Raw genomic sequence first — 23,540 nt, forward strand, 5'->3', positions numbered from 1 at the left:
GTACAACTATTGGCGGCCTCCGTAAGCACAAAAATTAGCCCATTTTTGAGGGGTCAGCGCGATCCATTACTGCAAATTGCCCACAAGTTATCTCCAATCTGTAGTGCGCCTTGAAAAACCAGTTATTGCCTTAGTGTCAGCAAAGAAATTGAGTGAATTTCCTAACAGATGTGTCGAGAAAAAGCAAAAAACAGCCTGCAGGCTTTACCGAAGCAGTGAAACTGTATCGAGAAATGATTTTTTCAGTAAAGTCAGCGTGAGGAATGTTGGGTTATTCTACGTTGCGAAGCTACAGCCAGAGCATTCTTTTTTCGCCGTTCCCGCTCAAAAAACCGATTACGGAAGCCATCTAGAAACTCACAGCACTTATCAACCAGGTGCGAAGTTCCCATCTGGCGAAAATTTCTGACGGTCCTGTTTTGAATCACAGGGCCACAGGGCTAAATAACATGAGCGAATTTGGGACCAGACGGTGTCCAAGGCAGTGACAAATGGTTCTCCCAGGTATTTATGACCTAAGACGTTCAAAAGTAACCAACATATTTTCCAACTTCCGCCATCATGCCAAGTGAAGAGATAGCAAGCTCCAAAAGAGAATTGTTAATAATTTCGTGCTGGCATGGTTTCAGTGGATAGCGAAAAGTGGCAACCAGAGAAAAATTGAGGAAATCCGTAAGCACAAAACAGGGATACAGAATCCCTTTCGGAGCGACTTATGACCAAGGGAAAGCATGCTTTGGTGCCCAAAGCAGGACCGCAGATCTGCGCACTTGAATGGGAAGTAGATGAGATTATTCGTGCGCGGCGACACCTTGAATTCGTGAAATGAGGAACCAAAAGAATTATTAAAACTGCAGAGGCATATCAATTTAATGGAGCCGGATCACCAGGAGCGAAGACCTTTAGATATCCAGGTCTAGTCACATTCATATGCTTTGCAATGCATTTTCCTGCCAGTTTCAAGTCACATTATACGTTGGAGCGCTACAGTGAGAGACTTGCAAAGGATAGAGTTAAACAGTCCTTGATAGTCCGAATCACTCACCAGGGTTCACAATCCACTTCCTATCATCTGGTGCTTTCTTGTCTTCCAAGTATTCGAATTCTATTTTCAGCTAATACGTCCGAACTGGAAATCAAGTCGACTTAGATGCTTCAAGATTCAACAAATCACTTTAAAGATCTCAGTAGGAGAAACTTGTCATTGTTCTCCCGAAAGTGGGGAAGGAGGAGCGAACCACTCCGAAAGTGGTGAACCAAGTCAACCCGAAAATCGTGCCAATCGGAAAGCATTGATCGTTCGCATCAAGAAGAATAGTAAGGTTCGGTCTACGGACATATGAATAGTTGATACGGCTAGATTTATATCCCGCATGGCATTACTCGCAGATTCATGTGAGAGTTAACAAATAGTGGCGATTTATCATCCTCGGCGGCCAAAAAGGTACTTTGTGCTTCCAGTGTTTCCCATGACCTAGAAGATATGCTTGCTCCTCAAGTAGAGGAAGCGAAAACTACTTCTTTCCTGTCTTCCTCTCCCAATTATCGCCAGTGGCGCGTTGAAGTGCAACGAACAGAGATTAGGTAGTGGGGCAACAAAGAGACCACGTAGCAATAATAACGCACCTCGAGCCCTGACATAGAGGAGCCATAACACGCCATTTGAGAGGACCCACGAGACTATGCATATTAACCTCAAAAACAGCAGAGCCGTGGAATTACAAAAAAAGATCTTTTCAGAGACAGTGTCGTTCTGAGAGGGTACAAAAGACGACCAGTTCCCATGTCTTACAAGATGGTCTGGGCAGCAGCAGCGTCTGTTAAACGGGAAGTTGAAGCCGACTTCATTTGAGAGGAAGTAGAGGCAGATGGGGTACTTGTCAGTTCCAAACAGCGCTTTAAAATGAGATCCTTCGACAGATTTGGGCCAGCCGAGTCCTTTGGGAAAACAATCGAAAATCAAATGTGAAATTGGTGTTCAAGTTAAAACGGGATTTCGGATTCCCCGACCTTTTCAAAGTGGCAAGGCACTGAAACATTACATATACCAAGTGCATCCTTACTACCCGACAAACACGTTCAGATTCGACCAATCCAAATGGCGGAAAAAAGTAGTGGTGAATGCGTGCATGGGATAGCGTGAGTGATAAACAAAGAGGTAGAATCTGAAGCCGTGGCTATCTACTTGCAAGGAAGACTTTAAGCACGATACTATGATGAGACACACATTCACTCCGCTGTAGCCCCGCTTTCAGCACAGGGCATTCAATTCGGTTCTTGAAAGGCCTGATCCCGGATACCAAATGCGTAAACAGTCGCTGAAATGCATAAAAGACTATTCTTCCTGCGGAAACGGTAAACAATATCACGCACAAACATGTGAAGTTTCGAAGGGATGATTTAGCATGGGGACCCTGGGACGATTGAGCCGTACTGGCAAAGCCTTGGGAGGTGTAGGCTAAACGCTAGGATAGGGGCATAAACATGCCAGAAAATTATGCTGCAAAAAGCAAACAATTTGCCCTCCTTGAAATGAAAGGTCGAAAGCCTTATTCGATTTAAATATGATTAATGGGGAGAAATGTGTTAAATATGTTTATAGGTTCACGTAAATAAAATTTGACTGCAATCAAAGGTGACCTAGAAAAGCCACCCAGTGTTGATGAAAGCAGTGCGCGCGACCTCAGTTTAATCACGACAACCTTTGGGGCTTCATGACGAACCTCATTACACTTCATTGCCGATGTGTTTACATTCCAAAATTGAAAACAAAATCTAAATTAAATTAGAAGTTGTAAACCCATCTGATTCAAGTTCTCCGTCCCGCATAAAAGTTTTGGGGTCTCCTCCACACACCAGGGCTGAGAGGTGCGAATAGGCCAATATTTGCCGGTTTTCAAAAGGCATGTTACGTAGTTCAAGTAAAACTTCGAAGTTCAAAATGCAGGAAACCTTGTTCAGCAAAACCGTACAGCCAGAAGTTGGAGCTTCAGTTGTAAGTTCACTGTGTCAGCTTAGAATAGGCCGTCACGTCTTCCACTTTTTTTCATTCCCCTGGCTGACAGATTGGCAAAAAGACATGCTGTCATGATTCTCTCGAAAAATCAAGTATCAGTATCATTCACCGCTCATTTGGCTTTTCAAGAGATTCATGAAATATTCTGCAACATAATGTTGCGAACGGATTCGTTGAAAGTAATTCGCTCATGTAGTGGTTACCACCGAAAAGCGAGCCGATGTAAAAGACGTCCGAAGGAACTTGTCCAAAGGCATTTTTGGATAATTTGATTGAGCTATTTACGGCATACTCATAATCACGCAGAGAACACAAACAGCCAAAAACACGCACGAGGAGGTGGACCGGAAAGCCGAAGAAGGAAGAGCTTACCCAAGCCGCAGGACACAGTTCGTAGGCTTGTGCAAGCAGTTCAGCAAAGCACGGCGCAACGTCAGTAGAGCGCGCTTCCTCCGTTCGCTCCTCCTCTGCCTCCACGCACTCCACTGAAGAATGCGGCTGAGACGATGGTGGTGGAGTCTGAGAGGCGCTGGCAGCGGCAGCGGCTGCAGCAGCAGCAGAAGCACGCGACTGCGCAAACGAGTGTAGCCGATAGATTTGTTGTAGTGTCTCCACGCTTACTTCACTCCATCCACCGCTCGTTTCCTGCTGCTGCACCCGTTCTTGTTGCCGCAACAACCACAAACGCAGAGTTGGGTGGATTAGGCTGAAGGCCCGACGTGCCAGAAAGACACGGTCGCCCTCACTCAGAAAGCCACGTCTAAGAAAGCCCAAAACACCAACTCATCCCAAGGAGAATAGAATACACATTCAAGGAGGGCAAACTTGCTTGTCTTCGGGTGGTTGTTTGCGAAGCTGGTGGAAAACTTGCAGCATACGAGTCCAGTCGCCGCGTTTGTTGAGCACCTCCAGCACCATCAAAGTGGAGCGGTACATATGCGATGCAAAACTGCCGCTACGGTCGATATCCGCCGTGGGAATTCGCCAAACACCCTTCGATATAACAGAAAATGGGCAGAGATTCTACGTCAATGGCTTTATTTGAGAGGAATTTTTGACTCAGAGCCTGATTGTATTCTTTTGAAGAACATCCTTTGGCTACACATATGTCACTTTCTCCATCCGTTTTAAATCCACTTTCTGCCATCCTGATGAAAGGATGTGACTTTGAGGGTCTGACGCGTTCATCAGTAAAAGTGCAGTTTACCGGATCGGTGGCTAAACTTCCAATTTACGGCATTTCCAGACCCAAAATCAAATGCAGAAACCCACAGTTTCTGATTCGACGAAATTCACTCTCCAGTGTGCCCACTAGAATTGCGACTACTGCGCGTTTCCAGACAACGATCCCTTACTGTGTAGGCTTATATAAAGACAAGTCGGTTTCCATCAATGATGGCACCTTGATTTACGGGTAATTTTCTTTTTAGGGGCCTTTCTTTACCACCGTTTCTCAATCTTGTCCCGTTCTCTTGCAGACATACTTCAAGGCCAGTAAAAGAATGTAATTTCAAGGATCTAAAAAGTACCCTCATAGAATAGCAAGTTATCGCGTGCAGCTCCACATTTAACTATTTTAAGGTAGCATGATCCTAATTAACAGCTCACTGCTGCCTTTGGAAAACTAGATCAAGAGTACAATAACCCTGGATTCAAAAAGCATTATACCTGATTAAACCTCCATCACTACCATTTCAATTCACTGCATCATCTTCTACCTATTTTATTTTTTCGAGACATAGTACATGTCTGTGCTCACTTCCTTATAAGACGGCATATTTTAGGACAAAGTAGAGTCGAACTTACATGAAAGAAATTGCTCTGACGTCTATCTTTGAACAAGCCGCCGTACTCAACTTTAGTTACATGATCAAACGGCCCCATCAGTATTGCCATGGCTTTGTCCAGATCCTTCAAAAGCCAACCAATAAATAGGGAAGAGGTGAAACTTCTCGATGTTGACAATTAATTAAACGCAAGCACTGGACCTACCTGCATTGAGGGTTGGTTCAGATAGAGGTGGGCTAAACGGTACATCGATTTGTAGTGCAATGGCAACCGACGCAGAACTAACTCCAGCGCCTCCCGACAGTACTCCACACACTTTTTCCACAGATCTTAAAAATATTAATTATGCTGTGTTTAAACCTACCTAAATCAGAAATTGAAGCAAAAGATGGCCGCGAGACAACCTCCACTGTGACCTCGGCATCGCTCTGCGGAGGGGAGGAAGTGGGAGCTTCCACAGAGGTGTCAAGGGCGCCACCGCTAACACTACAGCCACCAATAACACCCTCTAGTCTTGTCACCTTCGCCGGCGGCTCTGGCATCAAAGAGGGCCGCTTCCGGCTTCGAATCTTTCCTCTTTGTGGAGAAAAAGGAGATTCGCATAATTAGCCATACTTATAATTAATAAGTAGAAAACCAAGCAGGTCGTACGAGGCTTTAGCGGGTTCCGTAACGAATGCTGACTGAGTCAGGGAGTAGAGAGCTTCGCAGATCTGCCGCAGAGGCAGAGGGGATGGTGAGGAGGGTTCGGGTTCACCGGCTGCAAGAAGGACCTTCAAAATGAAGGCGTGGGTGCGGTAGAACACCTCAATAGACTCCACTGCGAGGTGGGGCAACTTGTTGTAGACAATGATCTTCTTTGGGTACTTGGCACCCGCCGCACGCAAGATATTAGCAGTGCGCTGGTAGTTGTTCAGCACACGCAGCACCCATTCGGAGCGAGTTTCTAGGAATGACAAAGGTTGAAATGGCTTTCCGGACCGGAGGTATGCTATATAACCAAGTTAGGAATCTTCGCTTCACGTTAACCAGTTGCTCGCTATATATGACAGAAACGATTGCTAGAACGAAAAAATACTGCAAACTGGTGGAAGCTTAAAAGGATAGACTTGATTCAATTAATCGCTTTGAAAAGGCAATAACACACTGAAAGAAAAAATTCAGCCAAGCGTGGTGAGAATAGTATTCCTCTTTTGGGAAATTTCAATTTAAGGTTGGGGTAAGGTAAAGATAGAGGGATATGGTAGTGACTGCAGATCCAGCTAAGCAAGAAGTTGGATTCAAACAAGGTGAAATCGCCTACCATGCAGCTGATGTTTTTTCAAATTCTCCTCACGAAAGAGTGCTCCCGGACCAGCCTTCTCTTCACATTTGGTTAGCATATAGTGGTAGAGCCACTCCTCGTCCACAGGTGTCGATGTCACCGGGCTCACCTTAACACCGCTACCACCGACGGCGGAGGGTGAAGCGGAAGAGATAGAGAGGGGGCTTGGTTCCACCACTGCCGCCTCGCCCGCCGCCACGGATGATGGCTGCACCTCTTTCTGTGTTACCTCGGGCGAAGAGGAGCGCCTGCGCTCCAGACGAAGTGCCTGACCGTAGGAGCGGTAGGCAAGGGTCAGCATTCGTCGGCGCCACTGCATACATAACCGCAGATGGGTCTCTTGAAAGGGTCGGTTGATAGACTACAAAGTAGAGGGAGAAGTGAACGATTAAAGCGGGGCAAGCAACCTATTGCTAATGGAGGAAGAGACGTACCTTCTTGATTAGCCTGGCTGCATAAGAGTGTAGCTGGTAGGCGAGACAGCCGCGCTCAGTAAGGAGGGTGGTGAGGCGCGGCTGAAGCTGCAGCGCCAAATCGAAACAGCGCAGGCAGGATGCTACCGCACGTGAGGTCACTCGTTCCGTCTTTGGGTCGATCTAGATGCATACGACAAACACAAAAACACTGGCTATCATTTTACCCAACCATACTTTTAAAGCCACAATTAGAATTTATTAATGGTGATGATCCAGAGGACATATGTAACCATTTTTTTGTTCCTACGTAGACGAATTTCACTAATTGGATAATGTTCGTAGGTAATGGTTAACATCAGACGCATGCGCACAAGATGGCATTACAAACAATCATTATTCGGAATAAAATGGCGAATAAATCGGTGCCAGTTATCAAGAGCCTGCGATGCACAAGACCAAGAGAGGAGAGAGCTCAAATCAGTATTGCAAGGAAAAGGATTAGTTTAAAGTAAAGCGCCGATTTCATTCAAAAATTGAAGAAAAAACACAGAAATATACATTGTTCTAAGAACATGCTAAATTAAAATACTGCTTTATTGACAATTCGGACAGTTGGAAATGCTGACAACTATCCAAACGTACAAGCCAAATGCTAGTAAATAAAGCAGGAAAATGAAACAACAAATGACTGCTACAAAGTGGTGATTAAAATGACATTTACTTGGAAACGGGAACCATAGTACGATTGCAAACAGGTTCGGTAAATGCAACCGTAACTTGACTGAGAGAAAAATGTACTGAGTTCAAGGATTGAATCATAATGAAAGAAAATAAGTAAGGACGGGAAAAAGAATAGGAACAAGTCTTTTAATTGCAATCTGGGAAAATTTTGACAATGATAGATTAAAAAATCTACAGAATTAGGCAAATTTCCTTTTAATATTGAAATCAAAGTAGAACGATTACGCAAAATCGCCCTACTATCAATTTTCCTCCAAAATCATACAGCAATTTTAGCACTGGTAGCAATAGAAAGTAAACCTGATTCTGAAGGACAACCACCCCGACTTCTATTACTGAATGTTAAATCTTAACGTGATGGAAGAAAAGTATACGCTGTAAATGGGAGAATCTTTGACTACTTTTAACAAAGAGTTGAAAAGGGAGGTAACCTTCGGCAAATACCTCAGTTCCGTGTTCTGCAGGGATGATACTAACAACTGAAGCGACACTATCCATGGCCGTGAACCATCTGGAATACTTTGTTACAGAGCTGCCTACAGTACCTGCATGAAGGTGTCAATGAAGTGAACTCGCGATAACGCCTTCGCCTCTCTACCAGCTGGATAGAACTCAGACAGATATGGCTGGATGGCACTGACGTAAGGACAAAATGGTGAGGAATAGATACAAAGTCTTATCCCAACGATACTATTTCAAACCTCGTTCCCTATTAAATGATGTCGCTCTTAGGCCAGTGTTCTTACGACTAGCGACAAACATACGAGATGGCCAGCACATTCCCTTTCTCCAAATACACTTCCCAAACAGAACAAAACTCCAGATTCAGTGGAATTGGCAGGAGGGATCAGTGGCAATGTGGCTAAACATCTTCTCAATTGCACGCGAATTCGGTGACTGGAGCGGTTATTTCGTGAGTGTTTGCACACACTACCTACTACTTTGTGATAGGCGACGGGGGCGATTGACCAAGAGTAGCGCCGAGGACGACGCTTAAAAGGAGAGGGTGGCTATGTGACGCTTTGATAGCCTCTTTAATCCTCGGTGTTGGTAAGGGGCCACTGAGGGCTCTACCATCATGCCTCCGTTTAGTAGCGTTGTCTCCGAGCTACTTCGGTAGCCCTCTTTCCTTTCAGTACGTCGGCAACAAATATTTTGCTCTAACCTTATATTTTCTTTCATCTTCGGGGAAGTCTCGGGACGCTGTATTAGTAGTTTGCATAGATAAAAAGAATTCACGATTCACGTGGGGATGAAGAATCAATACTATCAGCGAAAGTTAGTGACCTGCACAATCGTGCATTTTAACAATGGCCAGTGGTGGCATTCAGTTATTAACACTTTAGCCATTAGTCATGCACATAATGCTCCGATTTTCTTACTGGAACCCGCAGGTCGCACAACCGAGATACATTTAAACAAAATAAAATGAATGAGATTGAAGAGGAAGGCTACGATTAGTGACGACTGTTTAGTCATATCAAAACGGTAATACATTCCTTGGTTATGGTGGTCCACTTTCCTTTGAGACTCCGTCGGGGAACGTAAGAACTTAAAAATCGCTAATAGTATCATATCAAACGCGTCTGGAGTGATTTGGCCATAAAAGCAAATTATTTTTAAGCAATGGAGGAAATAGCTTTTATACTTTAAAACACAGGGAGTATAACTGCAACATAAAAGTGAAAGTCGGCCTATTGCAAACGGGTGAAATATGAATATAAAACCGAACGAGGCATCTACAGAATGCCCCCCCCCTTCTAAGCTGCTTTTTACGTACTATGAGAAGAAGGGGGGGGGCACCTGAAGTACGAGCAAGGCTGGAAAAACTTACCACATTAAGAATTTGCTCCAAGTGGCTGCTGTAGATGAGAGCCAAAGCTGCCCAGCTGTCAGCGTGATGCGGGGCTACTCGCAGATCCTGCTTGTAGTAGCGTATTGCGAGACTGAGGTGGAAGAGCATTTAAAGAACACGCGATTAAGCACTAAAAGTGTCGAGTCAAGCATCAAATTCCCATTACTCGCCATATCTTCATGTTATTCGGGCAATGCACTGAAGTGGATGAATCCTCGCCAAGACCGATCTAATGACCACTTGACCACGTTTCGTCTAAAAGCCGTTGTTTGAATCGCTGAACCTAGCTTAAAATAATCCCACACATTCGCTATCGGGGCATCGCAGAGGAAAATCAACCACCACAGCAATCCGGCTATTTTACCAGTCTCGTATGATTGCAAATGTGATTATTTTTGGTCTCATCGCCAATACAATTCATTTCTTGTTAATTGAAGGCGCCACGCGTGTGCGACATGAGGGCTGAGATAAGGAAATTAGGGAGTCATATATATACGCAATACTGGCAGCGAATGTGTCTGACCTTTGAAAAAAAGCATTAAATCGCCATCTTATAAGCACAGAGAAGTGCCTTCTGCGATTTCATTACCTCCCACACAATAAACACATTTTCTGTAGTTCAAAGGCAAATTCAATACTTCTCGTTTGAGACAGAGCATTATTGGAAACCGGAATTACATATCTTTGCCGTAAGAAAGGGAAAATACCTGTGGACAAGCATACCAACTGGCTTTTTAATAGAAAATGAGGGGGACTTACTCAAAATTGTTGTTTTTTGTATAGTAGTCCGCAAGGAGATAATACATGAGGTTCAGCATATCACTAAAAGCAATGGAGAAGGCATTGGGTAAAAGTATTCAGTGATATTGTCTCTACCGAGGGAAAACTCAAATTCAATAATCTTCCGAGATTAAAGGGGAAATCATATCACTCAAATTCACTGGAAGCAGCAAATCAACTTAGGATAGATTTAACATAAAACTTATTTAAAAAATACAGCTGATAACAACGTTGCCTGTAAACCTAAAGCGATAGATTAAACAAAATAAACCTTAAAATATGTAATCGGCCAGACAAATCCGACAGACGTAGAGTAAAGAAGTAAACCTGAGATAATGAATCTGCTCGGGCAAGGGAGCGTGCATCGTCATGCAGGAGTCAATTTGCCCCTCCGGAATCATGAACTCTTCGTAGGTCTTCGGCATCAGCTTCACTGCCTCCGTGAGCCAGTTTGCAAGCTACGGGGTGGAAAAAAAAATCATGCCTCATCCCTACTTTATAATAAAACAATTTCGTGAAATGTAACTTATCTCGATTTGGTATTTGACTGCATAAGGTTCCTGCCCTTAACGTCCCGGCCTTTCCACACGTTGGGAGAAAGTCTACTTCCCATCTCACATAACTTATGAAACACCAAAAAATAACATGCGCCGCATTTTACCATTCAATAGGCAAAGATTCCGAACTTAAAGAGCGTTGACAATAATTTCGCGGGTCTCTTCAATTGACAACTGCCAGGAGCCGTATATGGGCATGAATTTGGTTTAAAACAAATGGGAGAAAATACCTCTGAGGAAATTGAGAGGGATTTGATACTGTCATACTCAGGGACTATAGCCGGACGATAGAAGATGAAGGCGAGTTCGATGAGTTGCCAATCCTAAAAAAAGAAGACATGGAAGGTAAATCAGCAAAATGGAGGCCAAATAATGTCGATTGGCTAATGAAGTTAAAATGATAAGTGAAATGATAATTGCAGTAAAGCGATCATGAGTGAAATATGATCAAATCCCGATCACGACTCAGCTAATGTGATAATCTTCTGCAATGTTGACCCTTTAAGCATCCAATAGAGTTGTCGAAGATCGGAAATGGGCTGTTAAAGAGAAGTTAAAATACCAGACACTTGGTTTTCCCTAGGAAACTGGACATAGGGAATAAAGATGGGGTTAAGCACGAAAATTTCCCATAACGAAGTTCTCTAATAACCAACCATTTGGAAATGGAATTCGAAAATGACGATAAAACATGCACAAAATAAATGCCACATATTTAAAACAGCTTTTGGCCAGAAATTAGCATATCATCAAAGAAGAAAGTGCTAGAACTTCACCTTTTACAGCATTGACCTCATGCTAATGGACTAAAGTCTTATTGATTGATACAATTAAGATCAAAGGGATAGCCCCAAAAGAAAGGTACCTAAAGTGGTTCCAGACATGAGAGACGGATGGAAATGAAGCGACGGGGTAGTCTAACTACAAAGTTTTAAAAATAAAGGTGGAAATGAAAAAAAAACGAGTAATAATCGAAGGGTACCGGGAGGCCTACTTGTCAGTGTAGTAAAATGATAAAGGGATAGAGTTCAGATCCGGTTTAATAGTAAAACACATCTAAAAATCACGTTACGTTTCTGTCTTTATTCTTACGGAAGTGTTTCAGTCGGATTTAATCCTTAATAAGGTTTCAGGAAATGCAATCGCAATAGCTGCTTGGTAATGAAGACCGTGCTTTTCAGTGGGGCACAGGAGCACGGACTGAATGAGGACCTGACACTGATGGTTCATATAAACGTAAATACATCAACTAAATTGATTCACCAGCGCGGAAGGTCGAGCTCCCGACCACCAGACACCAACATTGGTAGAAGGGCAGCTTAGATCAATGACGTGTTCCTTGACGGATTCGTAGAAGAGGGTCCTATCAGCTAACCAAATAGGAGGCCTCGGAGCCACGCAGGAGGGTGGCATTGGAACAGTAGCTGAAGGAAGCGCCGTAAATGTTGGCACTTCAATCACCGCTTCCACCCTTCTTTCATAAGACTTGTAGGCTGGCTCTGGTGGTGTTGCTGCTTGCTGTAGGTGAAACAGAGTTAGCACTAATTGTGAACGAAATTTCCGGAACTTCAAACTGAGGGTCTTACTACCATTGTTTCACTTATCTATTTCAAACGAGAAGAATTGAAAGCCAATCGTGATAGCCAGGCAAAATCAGATAGAAGAACTATCCGAACATTATAATGACAACTGTAGAAGGCAGTTCAAGGTCTTAATAGTTAAATAACAATCACTCATGGCTTAAATTACGAAAGCAAAATGCTCAGGTAAAGAGTGAGGGAAAATGCGTAACCCACCTTGAAGCGCGAAGAGTTGGGACTGGATGAGGAGGAAGCGAGAGAGGAGACCTTACTAGGGTCACTGGTAGTGGTGGTGGTGGTTGTAGTGGTAGAAGTGGACGCACAGGGGCGTGCCGGCAGGCCACAGAGGCAGTGTATCGCTTGCGCTAAAGCCTCACCAACTCGGGCACCGCCAAATGGCCAGAGACGGTGACTACTGTTAGTCATCTTGGCTTCCACTTCCATCTTCTCTATCGACTGATGGGGAGTATCAACAAAGTCTTCGTCATCGGCATCCGTGTTTTCAGAGGCTTGGAGTCGGTGGTAGCCCTCAGAGAGGCATTGGAGAGCGCGAGCAACGGTGACAGCGACACAGCGGAGGTAGCGCAGGCCCATAGGAGCGGAGGAGAAGCAGCAGTGGGTGGTTGTGAAGGGGAGGAGGTCGTGGAGGAGATGAAGTAACAGAAGGCTGGGTGGGGCAGTGTCACGACCTCGGGCACACCTGAGCATGCGAGAGGAGGGGTAGCCGCGCAGGAAGGCAAGGATGCTGCGCACGGCTCTGAAAATTAAAACGAAACGAATACCGTCAATAGCGTAAAGGGACGATAGAGATGACATTAGTATGCTTTGCTGCGCTAACAATTTAGGAAGGCTTAGGGAGTACGAAATGACAAACAACAATACTCGTCACGCACTGGCTACAGAAACAGTTTACATCCTCTGTATCATTTTTTCGGTTAGGTATCTAAAAATTAGAGGCATTAAGAGTGAATTTACCCTAAAAGACATTCAAATTTCACAAATACAGAGTGGGATTCCGACACGATATAGAGGAATTTAGCAGATGATCCGACAACAACAGAGTGGAATTGAACAGTTCATGCTGTGTGGCAACTAGACAAGTAGAAAGGGATTTCACAGACTGGTCGGAGGTGCATTTATGCCTAATATAAGGTTCAGATGCATAATAATTACAGTCAAAGTACTCAAAATGATTACCGCTTCAACTCGACTTTCACCAATTTCAGCCAGCAATAATTAACGACAAGGTACTTTCGCCACTCCTTAATGCGATCATGCTGCTGAACAACAATGAGCGAGTCGAAATCCACAAGAAATAGGTTTCCAGTGATAGTAGAAAAGGGAGCTCAATTCAACGCATTTCGTTGAATTTAAATTTTAAAATCTTAAGACCTGGTTATTTACAGCACTTGGATTGTTTGTTTAACTCACGATTTTGGTAAGGGGCCACTTGGGGGCTCCGTCTTTGGGCCGTGTCAGTAGCCCCAATCACTTCTGCATATGGGAAACAAATATCCTACCCGAGTATTATACCCTCTTTCGTCTGCAGGAAAGTCTCGGAGCGCTACTTTGGTAACGGTGGAAAACGAACCCCCACCCTGAAGGATAAATACCCTGTTTTCCACCTCTGGATAAAAGGCCTTAGCGTGAAGGATGGGAGAATCTGTAGAGACCCCCAACAGAAGGGTTGTAAATGTTGTCTACATTCAGCAGCTACATCAGTCCCCTGTTCTACAGGAACGACATTCACAACTGAAGCTACGCTATCCATCAACTACTTGGAAAAATTCGCTACTGATGTGTCTATGATATCTATTTTAGGATGTCAACAAAGTGAACACGCGGTAACTCATCCACTTCTCTACTAGCTGCATAAAATCCAGGTAGACATGGCTAAGCAGCACTGAAATTAGAATAAATTAGCAAAGAAGGATAGACACGACCAAATCCCGTCATTTGGTACATCCCTCTGCTATTAAACCAGTGTTCCCACGACTAGCGATGAACACGCGTGATGGCCAGCACATCCTCCCATCTCCAGTACAGTTCCCGAATAGGACGAAATTTCATATCCAGTGGAATCAGTATGAGAAATCAGCGTTGTTGCGGTCAAACATCTCAAGTGCACGGAAATTCAATGACTGGTGAGAGCGATCCTTACAGCACCGACTACGTAGTGATGATTGACGCAGGAGGTTGACTAAAGGGGAGGGCTGGGGACGACACTCAAGGGGGGATGGGCTATGTAATACGTTGTTTGTTTGGCTTTCAGCTCCGGTACCGAGTCATTTAGGGGTTCAAACATTGTACCTCCTACGTGCGACCTGGCCTTTTGGGACGTTGCAATAGTTTCAATCCCCTTCTGTATGTCGACAACACAATATGCCATCGTTTTCATTTAGGGAAGCCTGGGAGCGCTATACATTAAAAATAACAAAAGTGGTAGGATTCCTTAGCAAGCTCTTTAGAAGCTTAAAGATGACAATGACTAAATACAGAATCCGAATTTGACACCGCTAATAAATAAAGGCCAATGAGTTTAGCGATTTTGGTGATGTTACAAACTCCCGTAGGCACAAGCACACACATTTATATTCAAAGGAGGAGGCAAACTAACCCACATGTGCACGTGAAACCATTATGGAGTAAAAAAGTGCTCGTTTCTAGGTCTAATACTAATGTTATATTCCTTCTGGAGGTAAAGCATATTTTTTCCTGCGAAATGCATTTACAAGTATTCGTTAGGAGCACACCTATCGTGTAATGATACGACCGAAGGTAAAGTACACACTCACCTCTGGTCAACATCTGGTCTACCGAGGTCGTACAGTGCTCGATAAATGGCCAACTTGGGATGCAAGAGATGGATAGGAAAACATGATTCTATTCTGAAGTGAAAAAAGAGTAAACTGAAATAAGCCAAGACACAGGAGAGGCTAAAAGCAAACAGCTTGGTCGATAGTTGAATTATCAGAAAAAGTGAATGAAGCGAAGTAAAATGAAAAGGGAAAATACCTGTCAAGAATTTCGTAGACGAATACAATAAATTTGTAGGAAAGTTCGGGGACTGGCAGACCCAGAGCGCCTGTGGCCAGCAGCCGCCACGCAAAAGTGTCGATAATGAGGCGAAGAGTTTGACAAAACTGTCCGAATGTCAGAATGAGGAGTTTGCCATCGCACTGCTTGAAGGTGAAAATAGCCTTGGAACAGAGCGACTCTGGGGTGAGCCTCTTGGCGAATGCTTTGGCATTCGGATCAGAAGACATTTCACTGTCTATGATATCCCAACATCTGAGCGTCAGGGTGAAAATATTAGTAAAAAAATTGATATAAATTGTGGCATCCAGTAGGTCTATATAAGGAATCTTAATTGATGATAGGAAAAGTGGGAATGTATTTATCGAACATTTCAAACAAGCATGTCCAAAGGAGTTATGGGTAAAGAAATTAAAATAGCGAAACTCACAACACGCATTGCTTTAAAAGATTTTAAAACTGAACATTATAGGAAAGCCAATGAAAGCTTACTTGAATCGAAAGCGAACCGACTGAGGTTTGAAATGTTTTAACTACTTTGTAGCAATTGATTCATGAAAAGACACTCATCAACTGTCATCAACGTTCGTAAAAATGCAAAGGCATTCGAATTCCGTTTGAAAAGAAACTTCAAGGTTATACGAGACATTCAAGCTTGCTATTATTAGGTATGGAGTACCGTTAAAGGGAGCACAAACTGTTTCTTTATTAAACAAGTTCAGGAAAACTACTGAAGAAGCAGGAGGAGAAATCGGACCTTTGGAGAGGAAAAATGAACACTTACGTCTGTAGGAGGGCGTAGGCAACAGTGACAGTACGCCAGACGTCCTCAAGACCGGCAGCCTCTTCCTCGGGTAGGGGCAGAGTGGGGAGGGAGGAGAGGCGTTCACCCTTCACGCATCTCGCCGCCACAAGGGCCAGTGTTTGCATTGCCACGCGCCAACACCGCAGCGCCAGTAACACCGTCTCCCTAGCTGCCTCAGAATCGCCATGCAACCCTGAAAGCCTCCTGTCGAGGGTGATCAAGGGCTGATAGAGCATTCGGCATATGCGTGGAATACCCTCCAAGTGCTGGGTATGAGAGGAAAGGGCTTGGTGACTGCGCAATTAAACCAATTGACTAGCAGATTAAAGGATCGACAACTATGCCGGATAGTTACGCACAAAATAACTGACTCCAGAGTTGATAGTATCTCATTTTAACTGTTCTTAAAAAACAGGATTAATGAGAGGACGTACAATGCCGGGATGCAACTGAGTGCATTTGCCCTTACAAAGAGCAGCAGAATGAGAGTGAAGGCAGTCCTTAAGGGCCTTCAATAGCTTTGCAGTATCTTGCTCCGCTTTGCAGAGGTGCTGCAGCCTCTCGCCTATCGATGCATCCTTTACCTCCGCCAACAACTCATCGATTCGATCTAACAAGAGAGCGCAAATAGGCTTTGCCGTTGAAAAGGTAGCTCGAATTTTAGAAGTAGTGGTATCGCTGACACCCAGTGAATAGTTAAGACGTTCCAACAAGATGAGACGTGGTATTATGCAAATTTGATATGGCGGGATGAGTACAAGCAAGCACAGGCTTCTTAGTTCGCTTGTATCTTTGAGACCCAACTGGGATCCACGCAACAGATATGGTATTCAAAAAGTTCGCAAAAAAGGGAAATGGCCTTATTTTGCGCACTTACGGAGTTACAGTACAGTGGAGATGGATGAATTCGATGTAAATAATCGCTAATGACATTTTCTTGAAACGAAAAAAGACCCGCAATTCTCACCAAGAGTAACGTAGCTATTACGAAAGGAGCATGAACGCCGAAGTGAACCGTGTTCGGTGACAAATTCTTTCATCTAAATAGGTAGTGGTAAGGAAGGCGGTGAGAAAGAGGGTACCTGCAAGAGGTAGTCCTTCATTGCATCATATTTGTGAGTGGCCACACTCAGCTCGTAGTTAATCCATAGAACTAAAAGAGGTGGTGGTGATGACCGTGGGTAAGGAAGCGGAACATACTTCTTCCATGAAAAACAAGTGTTTCTGGGGCATCCTCGGGAAGAAGGGAGACCAACTCTATCACCTTGTTGAAGTCGGGGATCGATATCGTCTCATCGGGTTCAAGGAACCTATTAGCAGGATTGCAAATATGATGAGTAATCTCGTAACTTTATTTGCTGAGATTGTTTAATAGGAAACGCAAGAAGAAAGAGTACAAAACCGGGGACCACATTTCAGGTGGATTTCGAGTATTTCCATTACAAAAACAATAATAACTTCCTTTTTGATGAATAGTTTTGTAACAGTGAAGCAAACAGCTCCAGTAAACGGAACATTCGGAACTCGGACCAAAAAGTACTGAATCACCACCAGTTTTGTATTCCGGGCTTACAGTCTTGTTTAATTTCACCAAGTGACAATTTCTCAAGCCAAAGCATATTTTTGAAGCAGCATCAATGCATCACAGTAACACCAATACTAGGGATAATTCAGCCTTTATCAACCAGCACTAGAACGAAATTGATGTCAGAAATCTACTTAGAGGTAGAATCGGGAGTGATGATAATAAAACTGCTACCAAAATTAATCGGCAGTAGAACCAAAAAATCAAATCTCCTTCTTCAAAAGTTCTGAAGGAGTAGAGCCTCAGACAAACCTAGCTGAGTCAACTTGGAGAGCCTGTGACAGTGCCTTGAATTCCAGGTCCTCGAAGTCAACGGCGCCAGCCCGGCGGGAAAAGGCAGAGGAAGAGGTGGAGCGACGCTTGGCGGAATCGGTAGCCTTGTGACAGAGAACCAACGCGTCCAGACGCACTTCTGCGTAGGCAGTATGCAGGTTGGTCAAGTGCCACAAACTCGGACATTGGCGCAAACGCAGAAGATCGATGGGGAGGATGAGCTCCTCCGTTGGTGGATTGGGCTCTGTATTTGCAGGGCGAACACGGAAAATGGGAACACAAACGTTCTTTGTGGTTCCGGACTAAACCAGCAATGATTATTTTCTGGTAGTGTATTGTTACCATTTCTCGTCCGAGTGTTTTCTAACTTTAGCATACTTCTGCCAGTGCTTAGCCAATCTCCAAAACAGGCCTTATTTTTGTGAAGGGAATGTATAAATCTCTCTCGCAGTTCACTCGTCATTGAAGTACGCTGTGTAATAAATGTAATATGTTTGACCACACCTTTAAGCCGAGAAGCGTTCAGTGAACAAGAATCTGATAATAGGAGAATCGTCAGAAATCTGCGAGGCAGAAGAGTGTTCTGAAAGTGCATATCCCTGATCCCTGTTCCATGCTCTAAATGTCACCAACAAGGAACACTCCTATCTACTTAGTCTATTCGCTCCAAGGGAATCAAGGCCAGGGAGGGATAGGTTAACGTCAAATGTTAGGGTGGATTACTGACAGATTAGTTAAACTAATGTAAAATGATGAATTAGGACTTGAATAATTTATTTGGGGCACCATTCTCTGCAAAACAAGACTCAACTCTTAAAGTGTTTAAATCGACTTTTACGAAGCATAATCGGAATTCGACACAGCCATGATTGTGATGATGAAAATGTGTAAGGTTGGTACAAGAAGCGGTGCAATGGAAAGCAAAGCTTGAAATTATGCATCAAGGCCTTGAAGAAAAGGACAGCATTTCAGGCAGTACCGCAAGAAATAGATTTAACTGGCATTTTTATTTAAAGGTGGCAAATTAAGTCCCGTTAGAGATGCCAGTGGGAATTTAGTAACTACTAAAGCGTGCTCCAGAGTGGACTATTAATAAAAAGGAAATTTTAGGCTTTGAATTAGCCTTGTTCTCGAGGTACCACAGCCTGCCAACACAGTTTACAACCGTTACACAGAGCATTAAAGCCACCACTGTATAGCTCATTCGGACTCGCAAGTGACAAAGATGATGATGACACAATGTAAGGGACAGGAAGTGATGCTATAAAGCATAAAATATAGAAGTATTTCATTTTCCTCAAATGAGAAGATGATTGCTTTACAACTATAACGGTCTTTGGTGGAGACATCGATGTTTGTAATGAAGTGAACCACGACATCGTGGCCTATGTGCAGCAACGTTCTTCCACCAATAATGTTTTGAGCACATTCTACTGAAATCAAGTATGCAAACTCATGTCAAGGAATTGATAAATACGGTAGAAAATAATGGCCAGAGATGTACTGAGAACAATGCAAATAGATCAGAAAGATGGAACCTATGGAGATACGATCAAACGAAAATAGACGCCGCCATTGATGTACGTGGAATATGCATACACTTCAATTCCCCAAGTTTACAATGAGAAGTTGCAAGTCAAACAAGATTAATTGTGATTTCAATTTCTCAATCCTTAATGTTTGGCAGAAAAAAAACATTGCAAAAGTGTGCCTTCCACTGCTGGGATCTAAAAACTCAATTTTGTAGAGCTTTTGTAAATCTTAAGTGTTCTAGGCAATGGTAAGTTTCCATAGTGACGAAATAAGATTGTCTATTAGTATTAAAATATAACAAAGTGCATTCAAGCTTCTAGGTTCAATTTGAAACAGTGACGCAACATAGAAAATACCTTTAGGAAGAGTGCTCGGTTGCCAAAGGGGGAGACATGGACGAATACGAGCAGAAACGGCCAGATATGCCGTCGAAAATGACTGTGTCCTGAAAAAATAGATTTGGCAAAGATATGAACATAAGCTCTTGATCAGTTCAATAAAGCATCATGAAGTAGAGGCAATTATTCTAATTTACGAGAATAAATAGATTGAGATAGCAAAAAGCTCCTATAAGCTAGTAGATCTCCATATTATTACCTTTAGAGTGATAAAAAGCGTCAGTTTTTCATTCAGCTGCGAAAATAGGGCAAACTAGAGCCTACAGATTTATAGAGGAAGCACAACTTTGTGACTGACCATACTATTATTTATTTCAATGGAGGGGAAATTTGAGTGGGGAACGGTGTAAGCATAAGAAGCACACCATGGTTTGATGTGAGCAGACATTTGCAAAAGCAGCGCCACTCCTAGCAGTACTGCATTCGGTTTATCGTCAGCCAGGGTGCGCAAAAACTCTGTCACCAGATCACTTTCCAATACCACATCGGACGGCGTTGCACCCTCGTCTTCACTACCTGAAACGCAGTAAAAAAACTGAGTCTAGAGAAATTAGGGGATAATAAAGAAGAGAAGCTAGAAGGCTTACCTTTGGCGAGGTGGCGTTCAAGTGTAAGCTTGTCGGATTCCACATCTCCCTGAATACTTAAGGCATGTGTTTTCTCTGTTAAAAGGGCCAGGTCTCTGGAAAGCAAAAAGCGCAGAGGAAAAAAGGGGGAATAACAATTTCCGAGTCCCATTGCATGTGTGCATCATCAGCTAACCTGAAGCAAGAGGGCAGGAGAGAGCGAAAACGCGTAGCCTTCTCGATCCACAGCCATCGGGTAAGTTGTGCGTCGGCTGCAGTGGTGGAGGGGCCGTGGGGACCCGCGCACGGCGTAGAGGCAGCAACCATGGCAGCACCGGTGCCGGGAGTGACGACGTGGAGGTTATAGGAGGAGGGAGTAGTGGTAATCACCCCGGAGAGGCCATGTGAACCCTGTGGTATGTCGTCAAACATAACTGTTGATCGACGGATGCGCTTGGAAATCCTTCGATGATCGTCCTCATCGCCCTACGAGGAAAGTGGGAGGCATGGGGGTATCTGAAGAAATGGCCAACCAATTACTCAGTTGTGCCCGCTGATATCGGAGCATCAAAAGCAGCATTCTGGCACTGGTATACGATTTGATGAAGCAAATGAAGCGGATATTCGGACATTACAACAAAAGCAGAATCGGCTAACGCCTCTTTAGAATTCACAAACAGTTAAAATTGGACAGAGAGCATTTTTTCATAGACATAAACATGTAATTTGTAAATTTTACTAAATTTTGAGGAGTTGCACGAGTATATCGCATCAAATTTGAATGAAAAGGTAGTGGTGATTTCCCAACGTTGATATCATACACGACGATCCCAGAACTAGTCAGAAAGAAGGCTAGTAAGTCCCGACGTTCATGAGTATGGCATAGGGCGATTCAGAGTCTGTCTTGATAGCAGCACTTCCATGAAACCGCATGCGAGGCTTAATAACATCACAATTTATCTAAGGAAAATAAATCACTGATGGTGCATTATCCTGCTTCGAATTAAATTTTGTATAGGATGTGAAATTGACTGATAAGAGGCCAGGATAGTTGCTCCGAGAAACTAAGTAGGCCCCAGACAGTGATTCAAAAGCTATAAAAAATATAGCAGAATACATGGAAAATATGAAACTATGTATAGCGAAATTTCAAAAATAAGGAAGTTGAATCTGAGAGTGGCTTTAACTATTTCACCTAAATTAAGCTGGACTAATTAGTTTACTTCTGAGCGATACAAAGTATGTTATTTAGTGAAACTAGAAAAAGACGTCATTAAATAAATCTCGTCATAATGTCACACATTTGAAATCATGCCAAGAACAATAGGAGTAAATGAGTGAATTGTACTGAGACACAACTAGGATCCCATCAGCTACTTAACTAGGATAAGTAAGGAACCTACCTTGACACCGGTCGATGTTTGTTGAGCCTCGGTGGATTCGGGGTGTACTTGAGATGCCTGCTGGGAGGAGTCGCCACAGGTGTCGGAAGAGAGTGGTTGGAATGAAACCTCGGAATCGACGTCTATGATAACGACATCCATAGAAGCAACCACTTCAGTATCCTGTGAGTGCTGCCTGGAAGGGATTTGGCATCCCTCGAAGAGAGACCGTAGATCGAGCATTGAGTTGATCGTCTAAATAAGCATTACACATTAAGGAAAATGCCATATTTATGTTAGAAGTAGATAAAAGGCAATAATAATCTGGTTCTTTTCGCCGTAAAAGTGTGAAGCTAAATTTGCATACCAACATAATCGTGGTAAATTAACTGCTAAATTTATCTGACGCCAGTCACGCAGAAGACAATCCAACTTAAAAAAGTTTTGGAAGAACATATAACCGCTACTTATAAGCTTCCAACATTCCGGAACGACATGATCACAAATGGGTTATTTAAAATCGGCCATCGAGACACGTACTAATGACAAAGGCTTATAGGGTATGCCATAGCACGCATAGCAGCATTAAGCAAAGGTAATCAAGAAAGCCTTTTGATTGGTAGATTGTGCGGATGATCTTCAAAAAAAGAGAAGAAGGCTGAACAACCAATCATTTTTCTCCAAATTCTTGCGATTCAGTTAATATCCCTGAATAAATCGCGAATTCATATTACTTAGAACAATATAGGACAGGCCCACGGTAATTCAAATCGTATAAGTGATGATATTTTACAAATGCCATGGATAAACTATAACTTATTGTTCATTAAATACGATATTTCACAGTCAACATTAAAAGTATCCTTTCACAAATTTCAAAAACAATTTGCCCAATCAAGCAGCATTTCTCGAACTTTAAAAACAGGTCTGGAAAATTGATAACGACTGTTGACGGGGAACAGAGCTAGAGGAAGAAGAGAGGTGATGACATACTGAAAGACGTTTTCAAAAAGAATAAAACGTTTCCTTCACATCAAGTAGGAGGAACTCAACCATCTTGGGGACACAACGGTACTCACTATAAGGTCTGTTTCATACAGTGAGAATATCACAGTCTCCCAGTTTAGCTTCTACAATTTCGAGAGGGCTCTTGGCACGACACCTGACAAAGCAATCGTTGCCTTGCAAAAACGTCGAAACGTTTATTCGCGAGACCCCTCACTTATGACTATATCTGACTGGGTACAGAAAATTATCCACCCACAGCAATAATTCGACCGGGTTTTTCTTGACACTTTAGCCGCCAGTACTGTAAAACGGCCATCGGAAAGAACGCGTTTCCAGCATACTTAGATGATAAAAATCGGAGCGAAATACCAGAGGTAATATGGACTCTCAAACCTGTCACGTCAAAGAGCCGAACTTTCCATATTTGATTGTCGACTACACTGCAAACACTTGAATCATCCTCACTTACGCCCTCCTTGTTGAGCCGATCGAACATGTTGACAAAGGCATGGGCCAAGTGCTCCCACCTATAAAAGAAAAAAGTGAAGTCATTAAACTTTAGGTGAGAGGGTAGGGGGGGCCTAGAGGTACAGAGAACACTCACGAAAGTTTGGTCAAGGGTTCCGGAAACTTCACCGTTTTGATCGCGTCCGCGTTCTTGAACTCATCCAACATTCGCATGTAACCCTCGCGAATCTTCGCAATGCGCTCGTCAGTCTTAAGTTCAATTAAGGAGGAAGTGTTCCACGTTAGAATAGACACTACAGGTAGGATAGTTTACGGGATTATTATGTTTTTCCAAGACTAAACCAAACTCAAAAAAGTGGTGTAAAAGAATTTCATGCAAAAAGATCCATGGATTCGTTGTAAATCACGACCATTTGTAAGATTGTGGTG

General features: G+C 43.3%; 1 protein-coding gene across 1 annotated transcript in view; it reads right to left on the bottom strand. All coding sequences in view use genetic code 11, as the record gives it.

The window, feature by feature from the left end:
* Window positions 1–1,788: 1,788 nt before the first annotated feature.
* The window catches only part of EGR_05045 (Calcineurin-binding protein cabin-1), a gene marked incomplete at both ends in the record, with an annotated part of 25,550 nt that continues 3,798 nt past the window's right edge, over window positions 1,789–23,540 (bottom strand). Inside the window, 30 exons of the mRNA XM_024494294.1 lie at window positions 1,789–1,938; window positions 3,389–3,757; window positions 3,842–4,009; window positions 4,823–4,927; window positions 5,009–5,133; window positions 5,169–5,380; window positions 5,456–5,750; window positions 6,108–6,489; window positions 6,563–6,724; window positions 9,120–9,231; window positions 9,900–9,962; window positions 10,248–10,378; window positions 10,708–10,800; window positions 11,741–11,995; window positions 12,274–12,814; window positions 14,853–14,945; window positions 15,073–15,348; window positions 15,878–16,164; window positions 16,333–16,508; window positions 16,866–16,938; window positions 16,981–17,051; window positions 17,099–17,208; window positions 17,736–18,000; window positions 19,646–19,734; window positions 20,053–20,203; window positions 20,275–20,369; window positions 20,450–20,739; window positions 21,657–21,890; window positions 23,113–23,170; window positions 23,248–23,360. Coding sequence (XP_024351243.1) covers window positions 1,789–1,938; window positions 3,389–3,757; window positions 3,842–4,009; window positions 4,823–4,927; window positions 5,009–5,133; window positions 5,169–5,380; window positions 5,456–5,750; window positions 6,108–6,489; window positions 6,563–6,724; window positions 9,120–9,231; window positions 9,900–9,962; window positions 10,248–10,378; window positions 10,708–10,800; window positions 11,741–11,995; window positions 12,274–12,814; window positions 14,853–14,945; window positions 15,073–15,348; window positions 15,878–16,164; window positions 16,333–16,508; window positions 16,866–16,938; window positions 16,981–17,051; window positions 17,099–17,208; window positions 17,736–18,000; window positions 19,646–19,734; window positions 20,053–20,203; window positions 20,275–20,369; window positions 20,450–20,739; window positions 21,657–21,890; window positions 23,113–23,170; window positions 23,248–23,360 — 5,544 coding nt within the window. The remainder of the gene's footprint in view (window positions 1,939–3,388; window positions 3,758–3,841; window positions 4,010–4,822; window positions 4,928–5,008; window positions 5,134–5,168; window positions 5,381–5,455; window positions 5,751–6,107; window positions 6,490–6,562; window positions 6,725–9,119; window positions 9,232–9,899; window positions 9,963–10,247; window positions 10,379–10,707; window positions 10,801–11,740; window positions 11,996–12,273; window positions 12,815–14,852; window positions 14,946–15,072; window positions 15,349–15,877; window positions 16,165–16,332; window positions 16,509–16,865; window positions 16,939–16,980; window positions 17,052–17,098; window positions 17,209–17,735; window positions 18,001–19,645; window positions 19,735–20,052; window positions 20,204–20,274; window positions 20,370–20,449; window positions 20,740–21,656; window positions 21,891–23,112; window positions 23,171–23,247; window positions 23,361–23,540) is intronic.

This window comes from Echinococcus granulosus (assembly GCF_000524195.1).
Source record: "Echinococcus granulosus chromosome Unknown EG_S00035, whole genome shotgun sequence".
Classification (NCBI taxonomy): domain Eukaryota; kingdom Metazoa; phylum Platyhelminthes; class Cestoda; order Cyclophyllidea; family Taeniidae; genus Echinococcus; species Echinococcus granulosus.